Genomic DNA, 14,869 nt, shown 5'->3' with positions numbered 1-14,869 from the left:
TTCCCCAAGAAGGCCCTTCCTTAAAATTCAATTAACTCTGTTGATAAATAAACGTGGGAATTGTATCATCTGAAAGCAGATTTGCATGCTCCCATTTTTTCCACCGTTTCTGAGGCAGCAAATAAACATCTGAAATGGGAGACTAAAACTCTTATGAATATTTCTAAGCTAGTGTTTCAAACCAATGTTTGAGTCTCCCTTATTGAGATTTAGCATAAAATTATATGTGGGACAAAAAGAAGACTTTGATATCGCTGTTTGCTTTGTTCAAAGTCTTTTCTGTACATCTCGCATGTTTACTGTACTTTGCATACATCTGCAAGTGAATTGTGCAGATGTGCATATACAGTATAGACTGCGTCTGTGGCTTACAGCCTGTTGGCTCACTAGAATTCAGCTGATTATTCATGGGGAAGCTAAATACCAAGTAATGGATTTAGTCTGTGAATTGTCAAAATGGTTAATTAGTTACTATGGTCGTATAAAGGCATGCTGACTTGTACAGTATTTGCAACAGGTTTTAAAGTAGAAAGTAGAGATGCACCTGAATATGTTATTCAGTAAAGCACAAAAAATGCAATGCAAACAGATTTTATTCTATTCTAATATTGCTCATTATTATTCAGCAAAGGTCAGTTCTACAATTGCCTCTGCATAACTAACAAAGGTCGCATCCTACCTTAATCACTGATTTAATGCAGCAAGATTATTCCTTCAACTGAAGGATATCGGATTTTTCAGTATCTCTGAAAGTGGGTGTGGTGTACATCAGACAGTTAATAAAACTTAGTTTAGTTAGAAATAAAAAAAGAAAATGAAAGAGATTAAGAGTACGTAAGTAAGTAAAATATAACGAAGTGGAAATATATTTCATAATTAACAATATGTAGTGGGGGAGTGTTCATACATACATCACGTAGATTCAAGGCTATCAGAACCAGCATCAAAGAAAAAAGTTTACGCCTGGCTGCTCCATGCTACAGAAGTTTAACGAAGACGTTTTGGATCTTCGTCAGGTCAGAATGTTTGAACAATGGAAACCACACTCATATTTATACATCATGGACCTTAACAGGCTGACAAGCTGTGCAACAGTAGGTGTGCTTAAACATTCAGAATTCACAAAAATTCAAGAAATTATGATGAAAAAATACCCAGTGAAAAACAGCAATACAACAGCTACTTCAAAACATTAGACATACATGAAACAACAAAGTTATCATATATGAAAAATCTGCATGATTGAAACATGTTATAGAAGATATGAGGAAAAAAAGACAGACAAAATCTCAAAACCATGCACAGACTCTACAACAAGGTAGAAAAACACATATTGTTTCAATAAACAAACATTTTTACAAAGATGTCTGTCAGGGTTGAGAACACACTTGAGTCAAGATGGTACTGCCACCATGATTAATTATGTTAATAATTATATGACAAGTGTATTACAAATGAATTTTGGGTTAGAAAATAAAACATTTACCACCTTTAATATCACTTTCAGTATAAACCACACCCACTTCTGGCCTGAATACAGATACAGAGACAAATCATTTTGTTGGCTGAACAGATACAGATACAAATAATGACATCTCTGTACATCTCTGGTAGAAAGTTTGTTTAAGTGAAGGTAAATTAAGATGACAAATGTTACTTTACAAGAGGATATTGGGAAATATTTGCTTTTCTAAAGTCATCCTTGAAGTTGTCCTTGAGGCCACTCACTGTTGCAAATAGCTGTGCTTACTATTTCAGATGTGCCATTTGAAAAAAAAAAAAAAAGAAAAAAAAACATTTCATATAAAAATTACTTTCATGAGTTCTTAATGTTAATCCTCTTAGGTCAATACTGCAATGAAACACTCAGCTGACTGCAGTTAAAACCTTTTAAAGGCCAGTAAACGCTACATCCTCTGTTTCTTCCCCCTCGTTGCATCTCTCTCTCTGCCTCTCTCTGTCTCTCCTTGGCTAGCTATGGCTATTCATTAGCTACAGCCCCTATGGCAATGAGAGTCTTTAACCTCCATTAGATCTAATGTTGATATGTTTCCCCAGCAAAGAGCCAAAACAATTAACACCCCTTCTCACATTTCTCTCCCCTTGGCCCCTAACCACATCAAAATCTGGGCCCACCCGTTCATTACCCACCCCTGAGAATGCCCTTGGGGAGGAAAAAAGTCAGATCCTTGGCTCTTGTCTTTTGTATGGTATGCAGTTAGAAGCCAGAATGAGTTAAAAAGAAACTTGTCAACATTAATGAAGTGCTGTGTTTCCCCTGCAACTTTGCCTCGACGTGGTAGCAAAGTGGTGCTTATCCAGCTGAGTTACTTAATCGTGATAATACTTAATCATGATGAGGTAACAACCTTTGTGCTTGGTGTTTGGTCTTGCTTTTATATTTTCATTATAGTGTCACTAACAATGGTGGTGGCAGCATTCTTGCTGCAGTAGCTGATCATTATTGAATTACAGTGCAGGACAATGTACCCTGCTCAGTGTGAATTACGTTAAATGCAACTACTTTGACCTTTTTCAACCAGTTCTCCTAGAAATAACATTTACATACTACTATTATGCAACAGAAAATAACACTGAGCAAAATGTAAAGGGCGCACAGAGACATCATTTTTTGCATCTGTATTTAAATTTTCTGTCTTTGCGTCTGTATTCGGAGAGAGGACCAGAAGTGGTCATGGTTTATAATGGGAGTCATGTTACATCGGATAAAAGTTTGATTTTCTAATCTAATATTCATCAGCAATGCAATTATTGTGTCTTCAAAGCACCCAGCTGATTTTATATTGGGATATAATTAATTATGAAATATATTACCACATGCTTATACTTTTTCATCTCTCTCTTATATTTTTATTTTAAACTAAGTTTTATAAACTGAACAGAAGTTTAGCAATAGAAAACTTTTTAAAGAAGTTCTATGAATCTTTTTTGCATTAGAAATTGGTCTTACAGTGAAGATATAAAAATCTAATTTCAGTTGAAGGGAAAACATAAATTACAGTGATGCTGCATCATCCTTCTTGACCACAGTTCACAATACTAGAATGTTATACGTATATATTAATGTTATGATATAATACAGTATAATAATATTATAATATCTAAAAAGTTGTACTCTTAATTTTACTGCATTACATTTTGAAAATATTTTTTTTTCCCAAATAATAACCAATAACTCTGGATGGAAGAAATATGTTTCTGATGCATTATTTCTTCTTTCCTGAATAATAACACATTGGATTTGAGTGCATCCCTAATGTAATGCATCCAAGATCACTTTTTCAGAAACACAATGAGGACACATTGTTACTAAATGCATCTGCTAAGGCCAAAATGTTGAAATACTCCAAATATCTGCAAATTGTTCACTCACAACATATTTTATTTGTTTTTGTTCTGCAACATCTGCAGCAGCTAAAGCATAATTCAACTTTTTTTATGTTTGGCAGTCACTGCACTTGGTTATGATTAGGGAAAAATCTTGGTCTGGGATTGATAATAAAAAGGACAGCAGTGACGTGAAGCTCAACACCGGATGTGTTTATTTTATAAACATTTAACTGAAACCAAGTTTTAACCAAAGAGCTTTTGTTGCCTAAATTTATACACGTGGGTTTAAAGATGCAAACAGTCTCTGATGTGAAAGTCCTGGGCTTTATGTTTCGTGTGAAAACCTAATTGCAAAACAAATTGGTAGCATGTAATTTCAGAAACATGGTGGTCTATTTGTATGATATAGATTGCAAGGGATCAGAAAGCAAGTGCTGCAAAACAACAAAACCTTCAGTGTTTATTTGACCAAAATCTAGAAGGCAGCCATTTAGAAAATCATGTTACTTTAGTAGCAGTTACTCCTGTCAAGGACTTGCTTTTAACATTATGCAATGCACATGGTTGTCTTGAATTCCAGCTTGAGATGATTTTGGGAAAACAGAATCCATGTGATGCTCTTTCTTTTTTTAAATATATCCAAAAGTGAAGAGATAAGTGGGATAAGCATGATCCAAAATACAAGGAGTCCCCAGGGGGACGACCCCTTGATGGACACCTGAGACCCCCTAACAGCCTTGACACCACAATTTCCAAAATTTTGTTTCTGGAAAAATCTTTTTGGAACATTATTTGTCACTGCTATTCATTATTCAAATTGCAAAACATTTATTCAGAAATATGGATCAGAAAAATATTGTTGTGGTGTTAACTCTTATATTACCATTGAATACTCGGTTGTTTCTGGTAAGGCCTTCTTTCACGGGTGGCGCTGTTGCAAATGGTCTGGAAAACCCAACATTACCCCATACAACCTTTAAAAGCAATTGATTTTATACTGCTTCATCATCATGGTTATATTAGGCTAAAAATACAGACTAAGTATGGATAATAAAAAAAAATGACAAAGTGAAAGCAAAGTTCATTACTTGCTATCTTTGGATAATTCTAAAAACCTGAATCAGAATAACAATTAAAATATAATTCTGTATATTTTGCACATATACAATGGATATTGTGATTACAATTAGAGGTATGTTTTGTTCATCAAGCTGAAGGCACCAATATCTAAATATCCTCTCTCAGCCCAAGCAGACTATAAATGCTCTTACAATCTAGTATTATAAATGGGAAGACTTGTCATGTGAGGTGAAATTATTTATTACCTTGTACCTGTTGCAGGGACAAACATGTAGTATTAGAGAAACTGTACTGACAACCAACTGTTGCAAAGCACCTTTAAATTTAGCAACAATTTGAGCTCAGAAGCTCTTTGTCACATCAACACTGGGGAACACCACCCCTCCAAGTGTTTAGCTGTCAAGTGCAAAGCGTCTTGACCTTCTAATACCCAGAATAGACCTCTTTTATTATCCAGGAAATTCCTAGTTTCCTTACCTATAGGTGTGGTGCAGTTGTCGTTGTATCAAATGTCTCACAGTAACACCAGTGGTCCTCTGACTCTAACCCACAGCTAAATAGTTGAGTTGCTCTGACGCAGTTCAGGGAGTACGCTGGAACCATGCGTGAGTGTACATGTTTGTGTGCGATGTCGAAGAGACGAGGTCTAACAGTTGTGATGGTCCATTGATATCACTGATATTCATCTAATCTCCTCTCTTCAGGGGGAAAAGGAGTTTTGGTTTCAACACTTAATTTGATAATCTGTGAGAAAAGCACAAAAGGGACATTCTGCGGATTCTTAACCTTTCCTCAACTTTGGCACTCCCAGAGGCAGGAAAGGAGTATCTTTCACCACAGTTATTAGTTCACAGAGACACCCCTGACCTCTGCGGTGGTAGCCAACAGTCAACATAACCGATGTTATTGTAATGCAGGTTAACTCTCTTTGACTTCTATTGGAGTCATTCAGGTTTATGTGTTGGCATAGCTCCAGGAGGCCTGAGTTCAGACATATATCGATTTTAATTAAACTGAATTAGGCTAAATTATAAGACTACATTGCCATGATCCCATACTAACAAGAGTCTATTAGGTTTAAAATATATATATGACATAAACATGGTTGTTTTTAACCTAAATTTTGTGGTTTCTATTTTAATAAAAAAATATATATATAACTTTTTGGGGGAAAAAACAGAACATTGAGTTTGTTTACAGACATGAATGTCACACATGCATCTTTTTGGGGGGGGATAAAACTTTTTTGAAGTTTTCAACAATTCTAAAACATAATCATGGATGTCCTTTGTAAAGTACTGCACTGTAAAAACAAACTATTTGTTTTAACTTTAAAAAGTAAGTCAAAGTCCTGGCTTAAAAATTTAAGATGACTAAATTTTAAAAGACAAGTTCACATTTAGAACTTAGAATTGAGTTTAGAATTGTTCAAAACAAATAAACTCTTCTAGTCAAATAATGTTCAGTTGTACTTGAGAAAATGTGTTCAATAAGCTTAAGATTTTCTATCATACATTGTTTAGTCTTAATTTAATGATTTGATTGAACAAAATACAGTACATTCATTCAACTCATAATTTCAGTCAAAAGACTTAGAGACGTGAGAAGAACTTGTGTTTGTAAGTTCTGAAAATTAATGCTAGAAATTTCCAGGTTAGTTATCTTAAATCAATCAAAATAATTTGAGAAAAATAAAATAAATAAATCTGAAAAAAGATTAGTTGATTTCACTAAATTCCTGTGTGATTTTTTTACAGTGTGTTGCCTTATCTGTTTTAATGCAGTCAACTTTTAAAAATGGTGTTTGCTGTACTCCTCTGTATTTAATGGCAGACTATTGTTATTATTACTTTTATCACTCTATGTTCTTCCTTTTTTACTGAATAGAAAACGTGCATTAAACAAAATGTACCAAAGGTATGCTGCTCAATTTTATTTCTACCGGACGTGTGTAATATGTGAGGTTTCTACCTTTCAACACATGTATTTTTGTTTCTACTAATATCATTAGAGGTTCGAACTCTTTATGCTATGAGAGAGACGCTTCACTATCGCTTGATCTCTTTCTTTTATATTCTTAACGTGTCAGTTTGGCTGAGCTTATGGGCCATTTTACACGAATAGACACCCTAATGACACATAAACAATACTGACACATGGCTTTACATTTTTTCACGCAGAACGTAGCTGCCAGGAAAATAAAAAAGATAAAACTGCTGATTTAAAAAATGTATAACACGAGCTGTTAAATAAAAAGAACTTATCCACTACCCGAGTGACTTATTAGAATGAGGCCATTAAGGCAGAACAGCTTATGAAGAGCCTCCTGTAGATTTACATGATAAAAACTATCTAATATGAGCAGCCTGAGGATTTACAAAGGAGGAGAGTATCCAGAAAAAAAATGACGTGTGTGCGTGTGTGCGTGGACGGTCGTGCGCGTCATACGGCGACGAAAGCGCATCTGTTTCGAGGAAATACTCTACATTAGGAGGTGAACGAGTTGTGTGGACGAGTTTTAAAGAGGGATGGACGGCAGAGAGGAGCCGGAACAAAGTTTTCCTCCGTGCTCTCTCCCTCCCTCTCTGTCTGTCTCTCTCTCTGGGTGAAGCTGAAGAGCTCCTGGTGGTAATGAGAGTTTAACAAGACCCAATAAATCAGTTAACGCTGATGGTTTATTGCTTTCAACACGTGTCATTGTTTACCAGGAGTCAAATGACTATTTTTCAAAAAAGGGTGAAACGTAGAACATAAAGAAAATATCTTTATTTTAATTATTGTTTTGTTATTTTTATTAAATCGTCGCTTTTCTTTTTAGATAATGGCTATCAAGTCAATTTCTTTTATTTATTTCTTTTCTCTAATGTCTCATTTTCATTTCTATTTAGAGATATTTTCGGTCTCCTTACTCCCAGGCTGCCCCCCTACCCACCCACCAGCCCCACCATAACCATCATATTTAGCCCCCTGCACACATTTCCAGTGGGTTATCACAATTGCCATTCCTCCCCTCCTTTCTGATGTGTTACCCAGATTACCATCAGTGCCCCTCAGATATTTTTAACAGATCCTCGGCGCTCGGCAATATCCACTCGGAGCCATCTGGTGCAGATCAAAATCTATACTGACTTCTTGGGCTTCAGTCGTTAAGGCATTAAATCTAGATCTACAGAATACCCCCCGCTGACTCGGGAGGAGGTGGGTTGATATAAGAATCAAAATCAAATCAAAATAGAACTGTTAAAACATGAACTGAACACCCCCCCACCCCTCATCTAGTGTGAGCCACACGGCTGTGTCAAGAGTGGACAGCTAAGGAAAGTAGAGGTTAAAGTCCGACCCCTTTTTCTTTTTCAAAGCTGGAAATTGGATGAGCGGTTCAAGAGGAGGTGACCAAAAGCTACAGCATCCGATTTTTTTTTTATTTATTTATTTTCTTTTTTTTTTACCCAAATTTTGTGGGATTTTTTTTTTCTTGGAAATCATATTTTATATGTGAAAACAAAATATCTATTTTGTATAATTAGCTGTGCTTATGAATCCAAAAGTCAACATTAAGAGTGAGCAGGTTTAGGAAATTATGATGGATAAATTACTCTCTATCCACATTTTGTTTTTTTTCAGTTAATGTGTTATATATGAAGACTCGTCACTTTAACTGAATTAAGGACTCTAAATGTATACAAATATTTTTTTTTGTGACGCGTTCAGGGACCTGCAGACTTTCCAGCCTGGTGGTGCTTCGGTGTTTGGCTTTTCCTTTTCACTCAAAACAAGGAAACGTGAAGTGGCTCTGTTGTTACAAAGGACAACAGCAATCTGGTTTAAGTCCACACACACAAACACACGCACACACAGACACACACACACACACACGCACGGAAAGACTTGTGTGTGCAGATGAAAAGAGGGTGAGAAAAAAGAGGGAGAGGGGAGAATTTGGCTGATTAAACCTTTATGAAGAAATCAAAGGAAGCCAAAACAGAAGTCAATAAAAACATACATAATTAATAGATTATATGGAAACATTTGCATGGTTTTCCGTCGCTGCCTTGACTTTTTTGAAGGAAATAAAGCGTCTTGAAATTAGCTATTTAATCTTTAAACATATATCGGCTAAAATGTAATTCATTTATTTTGGTAATTTTATTAAAAGTTTTAGAATAACTCATCCTAATAAACACAATTAAACTATTATATTGTTTTAACAAGCACGCAAGTTTTGAAAACACCAGATCAAGAACACTACAAAGAATGAATACAAGTTGGAGGAAGACACTTTTAGAGTAAATTAGTCGCTATGAATTAAATAAACGCACCAGCAGCCCGTGATAGCAAACACTAATTCCTCTGCGGAGTGGCATTTCCCCCTTTAATTACAATTTAAATCTATTCAAAGTAAGTTCCTTCTTCTGACGGGTTTACTTCCCCCTGTGTCGGACAGCTGTAAAATCGTGTAGACAGGTTGTCATACAACAATCAAAGCCTTCGGTGAATGGACTCTAATGCTTGAACATTTAACATACAATAAGTCCAAACACGGAGGGAGAGAGGGAGAGAGAGAGAGGGAGAGAGAGAGAGAGACAGAGAGAGAGGGGGAGAGAGAGAGTCAGAGTCACAGAGAGCGAGAAGGGGGGAGCGAGACCGAGAGAGGCCCCAGCCAATGTGCTCATTCTATATTCACATTATCCACATTGCTCCAAACGAGGAGGAGCTTGCAGGCTCAAGTAGGGGATGCCAATCAAAGCATCAACTTCAAATTGTATCTGAGAGATCAGCCTGGAGACCTCAGGGCCAGGCGCGTCATTCGGAGCGCAATTGTTGATCAGATCACATCCAGCGGACTTTGCGCGAGAAAAGAGAGGAAGCTGAGATTTAAGAGCGGGGTTGTTTTGACTGCAACCCACTGTATGTCTGTAGTAGCTGTGACTTTGGCTTAAACACTTTCCCTCTTCACTCCTCCGGGTTCTTTTTTTTTTCTTTTTTTTTTCTCCCTCTCGCACACTTTTTAACGCACTGTTTTGTCGGACGAACACAGCTGTGCGACTTGTTCGGCGGTGGAGATGTCTTTCCCGCAGCTAGGCTACCCGCAGTACTTAAGTGCCTCCCAGGCGGTGTACGGGAGCGACAGACCGGGAGTGCTTACGCCTTCCTCCCGGGGAGGGAGCACTGAAATCGGAGGAAGTCCGTCCGCCACCGCAGCGGCGGTCACGTCGGTGTTGGGCATGTACGCCAACCCGTACGCACACAACTACAGCGCTTTCTTACCTTACACCAGCGCGGACTTGGCTCTTTTCTCACAAATGGTAAGAATAAATGTTAGTTTTTTTGTTTCTGTTTGTCGGTACAATGACAATTGTTTCTGTTCGATGTCTGGAAAAAAAAACCAAGGCAGGCTTTGTATTTAAGCAGTTGAGAAATGTAAAAGCATTCTAGTTTGTCTGATTTTTTTTTAAATATCGATCGTTAAATATGAATCCAAATTTGCTCGATTTTTTCAGAGTTGAGTAAGTTGTTTGACTGAGTTAGAAATTTCAAAAGTTTGGCTATAAACATGAAAGGAAAACGGGAAGAAAATCTGACTCGAAATTATTTATTTTCCAATAAAGGAAAACATGTAAACAGAACAAGAAATTCCCACCAATTATACTGTTATATCCTATATTTTTTAAAATGATCTATTTTGAATACATTTCACGGAAGAAGAAAAAAAATAGGTGCAGAAGATCTGTTTCAGCATGCACCATGTAAAGTAAAAGTTTGAACTCGTCTCTTACCCTAGCCAGATCATTTCTTGTCAGATCGTTAGAAATAATCTCTCCCACAGAACAAACGTTTATTAAGTCATAAATATGCAACACATTTTAACCGTGCAGGTTTTGTTTTGGCTGCAGTATATCCTCCTGTCATGGTTTACTGCCACGTGGATTTTTTTTTACTGCGTCTAGATGAAGAATTGTCAGATATTTATTGGCCTAAAATACACCTGGTGATAACAATCAACTGCAGTGTGTTAATGTGTTGGCTAATGCGAGCCTCGGGCCTGAAGGCAGTGACTATTGCGCTAGAGCTTCAAAAGACGAGCTATTACCCAAAAAGTAAGACAAGCACACGCGATGCCTGAACTGAGCGGTGTGTTTGAGTGTCCTGTCCAAAGCACCGTGGATTAAATCCTGCACAGGAGTATAAAAGTGTGGCACGCTGGGTAAAACTTAACTCAGGCCTCCAAAAGTGCTTTGACATACTTGAGGAGTGTGGAGAGGAGTTTGGCAGGTACAAGTGAAAGCTGGCAATTTGCACGCCATCTGTGCGTTCACGGTGATGCAACAAACTTTCTCCTCTCATCCTGTTGACTTCATTTGTTCTGTTATTGGACTGTCATGTATGAAAAATGCTTGCTAATAAAAGGTCTCTGCCTTTGAGTGAGTGGTTGTGCAGGCAGGTGCCGCAGGCCTGTAAGCATGTGGTATTTTTGCAAGTTGAGAAGCTTATTTGTGGAAAGCTCAGAGTCAGGTGCAACTGCAACTCTTGGATTGTTGAAATAGAGGACATTTCACTTGTGTGAACTGTAGATGGATCTAATATAAAAAAGACCAAAATACACTGAGCTACACTGTAAAAAATGATCAAAGAATGTATTTTAGAAATCATATTTGATGTTCGCCTGTTATAAAACATTATCCTTTATTTTCAAGGGATCCCAGTATGAGCTGAAGGACAGTCCTGGTGTCCACCCTGCCAGCTTCGCAGCACACACCTCTCCGGCCTTCTACCCATACGGCCAGTTTCAGTACGGGGACCCGGCCAGGCCCAAGAACGCCACCCGGGAGAGCACCAGTACCCTGAAAGCCTGGCTCAACGAGCACCGGAAGAACCCGTACCCGACTAAAGGGGAGAAGATCATGCTGGCCATCATCACCAAAATGACGCTGACGCAGGTCTCCACCTGGTTCGCCAACGCCAGGAGGAGGCTCAAGAAGGAGAACAAGGTGACCTGGGGCAGCAGGAGCAAAGAGGACGGGGAGGACGGCCACTTGTTCGGCAGCGGGGACGAGGCGGAGAAAAACGAAGACGAGGAGGAGATCGATTTGGAGAGCATAGATATAGACAAAATCGACGACAACGACGGGGATCAAAGCAACGAGGACGATGACGATAAATCAACGGAGGGGAGCAGGGACCACAGGGGCGGTGTCGGTGCGGCTGGAGAGTTGGACAGCTTGGAGAGACGACGGGCCTTCGCCCTGCAGGCCCACGAGGCCTTTGACAAATCTAAGAGCACAATTTCAGTTCACCCAGGGAGTAAGGAGAACTCGGACGGCAACAACAATAACACCAGAGTTTTGTCCCCGGATAGACCCGGGAGCTTTCCTCTCCCGTCCAACAATAAGCCCAAAATCTGGTCTTTAGCGGAGACCGCCACTAGCCCCGATAGCTCATCTCAGAAACCCACGTCCCCCTGCGCCCCCGCGGCCACCACCCACTCCTCGGCCCCCCCACACCAGCTCCAGACCCACCCGGCCTTCCTCCCCAGTCACGGACTGTACACATGCCAGATTGGAAAGTTCCACAACTGGACAAACGGGGCTTTCCTGGGCCAGAACTCCCTGCTGAACGTGAGGTCGTTTCTGGGAGTAAACCAGCACCATCACCACCACCACCACAACCACCACTTGCCGGCTCAGCAGCAGCAGCAGCAGCAGCAGCCGACATCAGTGGTGGTGTCGCCGGTAGCAGCTGCAGCAGCACTCAGCAATGACAGCAAGGCCCCGCCAGAGACCCACAGTCCCAAACACATAGGTAGGAGGACAGCGGCTAAATGCAAGCGCTAAACATTTTATACTGAACACAGCCTGTGTGTGTGTGTGTGTGTGTGTGTGTGTGTGACATGCCTGACTATTTTTATATATAGGCTAATTATAATAACAAAGCATCATGAGCAGGCTACACGCCTAAATCCACAATATCCACATAACAATACTGCAGGGTTTATTTTTATTTAGACATGTTCATAAATAATAGCAGAAATTATAGGCCTGTAATTTACCCAGCATGCCAGAGCTCATAAGTGTTTTTGCTTATTTCCCTTTCAGACCACGAAAATGGCGTAAGGTCTGATTCACCTCCAACACAGACGCTGAAGTCTTCCTTTCGACCCATCCATGACAGGTGAGACACGTTTTTACTTTTGCCTTGCTTTGTTTGATTGTTGGAAACACGTTGTCATGACAAAATTAGCACACAATATTAAATTATTATAAATGTAGAATATTGACTGTTTCTTTAACCAAAACATGAACTGAGTCAGGCAATTTTTTTAAATCATATTTAAGCAGTGTTTAAAATAGCTAAAATTAAGCATGGAGATGAATGTTAAGGAAGGCCCAAAATCTTGATAAAAATATCAAACAAATAAACACAATTGTAGTGCCAGATGTTACACAAATTCCAGCATATAGACGTCAAGTTTATGTCTGGCATTTATTTTTTAATTTGTTTTTCTTTTCTGCATAAGACAATAATAACTACACTACAAAATAAAATAAACAAAGATAAATAAAACACAGTTTGTTTTGCGGGTGACAGGGGTCTTGACTCCCATCCCACACCCCCTTTAATTCCTCCCCTCTGGGGAGAGTGTGGCTACTTATCAAGTCACCGAGTAAAACGGGCTCTGTCTGGGCTGTGTGCTTTCCCTAAAGACCCCTGGGAGACCCGGAGCCCAGGGGAGCGCTCTTACCGAGAGGGGGGAAAAGTTTACCTCTGTTTCAAGTATTACAAAATACCCCTTTATTTCTATATAAATGTTGCATAAAGAGCTGTGCAAAATATAGAAATAACAAGTGGATTATAAATGCTGATGATGGTTACATAAAGAGAATTTTAATTTTAAACACGCTAAACGATTTTCAGGTTGTAAAATAATTATTATGATTAATTCACCATGTTGTTATTATTATTATTATTATTATTATTATTATTATTATTATTATTATTATTATTATTATGCTATTAGTCCTCAAAGAAAGAAGGGATTGGAGAGGATAGACTGCAGTCTGTTTCAAATCAAAACTGTTCAGCCAGACACTTGAGATGCATATTGAAACCCGCTGTCCAAACACGGCGGGGGTATTTATCTACCTTTCTGTATTATTCTTTATCCAGATCCTCTCTGCCTTCCAGCGCCAGGAGTCCACAAGACGCCACGCAACGGGTCCTCACTGCTCTCTCCTCTGCTTGATCAAGACATTTTTTTCGTGCTTGAAAAAAAAGAGAAAAGAAAAATAGAAAAAAAAAGACTTTACACTCCCTAAAAAGGACAATGAGAAATAATAATGCAGCGTAGCATTCAGTCGGTACAGAACAAATGGCGTAATTTGGTAATATCCTGTGGATGGATGGATTACTTCCTCTATTGTTGTGTAGCCTATAATCGCGCCTATAATGTTACTCTCCACTTTGCCCAGACAGGCTGGGACATTTTGGTAGGCTTTTTACTTTATTATTATTATAATTATTATTATTATTTTTGTCTCTATCTTGTGTTTTTGGTGTCCTTTCTTTAATGTAAATACCAAGTGATTTAAATTTGTAAATAGGAAGCGTTGAAGGAATTTGTCCAGATCGTATATTTTGCCTAATAAACTAAATGAAATTATAGAGAAAACCCAAGAGTATCCACAGCCTATATTTCTTTATTTTATTTTTTTTCTCACATGGATTTAAGGTATCTATGATTAAATTCTTACTATGATAATTATTACTATTAATATACTATTACACTGATTATTATTATTATTATTATTATTATTACAGATAATTATTAGGAAAGAAAAGGCCTACTGCCGCTTTCAAGAAGGGTGGGAATGAGAGAAAAAATATATTGGCAGTGTGCAACCAGGCTTAATTTTATTCAAGTTTGGGAGGAAAGCAGCGTGGATGCATTGAGGTGCTAATAAGTGTCCAGATGGTTGCTGGTGACAGAAAATGGACAGGAGCAGCTGGGAAGGTCATTAAGTAATAATATGGGAACGCCCAGTCCAAACAAAATCAAATGGTTAAAATCTAATCTGTCAGAGAGAGAAGTCGATTCGAAGATAAATTATTAATATTTTCGTTTTTGAGGGGGAGAAGGGGTGGGAGGTGGGGAGGAGGAGGAGGCTGACATTGTCGGCCCTGTTGTGGAGCAGGGTCAGTGTTTTGGGGTCCTGTCTGTTCCGAGGCTGATAGTGATCATTAGCCTATAAAAGCAGCTTCTTTTGCTCCTCAATCGGTGACCAAAAGCAAATATTGATTTACCACAGCGGCCTAATGGGGTTTAAACATAATAAGGAGAAAGTGCAATAATTAGCTGGGGTGGGAGATGGATGTCAGGATTGTATTTTTCTCTTTTTCTTTTGATTTACAAGAGTCTACACACATGGATATTACAGGAAAA

The 14,869-nt window shown here is 38.5% G+C and overlaps 1 protein-coding gene across 1 annotated transcript; it reads left to right on the top strand.

Moving 5' to 3' along the window:
• The first annotated feature begins 9,157 nt into the window (after nucleotides 1-9,157).
• On the top strand, nucleotides 9,158-14,108 carry irx1a (iroquois homeobox 1a). The gene is made up of 4 exons (XM_084726276.1): nucleotides 9,158-9,737; nucleotides 11,127-12,231; nucleotides 12,525-12,600; nucleotides 13,597-14,108. Exons 1-4 carry the CDS (start codon nucleotides 9,495-9,497, stop codon nucleotides 13,670-13,672), a joined length of 1,500 nt encoding a protein of 499 aa, XP_084582402.1. The 5' UTR covers nucleotides 9,158-9,494; the 3' UTR covers nucleotides 13,673-14,108.
• The last annotated feature ends 761 nt before the right edge of the window (nucleotides 14,109-14,869 follow it).

Source organism: Lutjanus erythropterus, chromosome 9, assembly GCF_056507025.1.
Source record: "Lutjanus erythropterus isolate fLutEry1 chromosome 9, fLutEry1.hap2, whole genome shotgun sequence".
In the NCBI taxonomy this organism is placed as follows: domain Eukaryota; kingdom Metazoa; phylum Chordata; class Actinopteri; order Lutjaniformes; family Lutjanidae; genus Lutjanus; species Lutjanus erythropterus.
The sequence above is the reverse complement of the archived record's forward strand: the minus strand, read 5'-3'. Positions and strand labels throughout refer to the sequence as shown.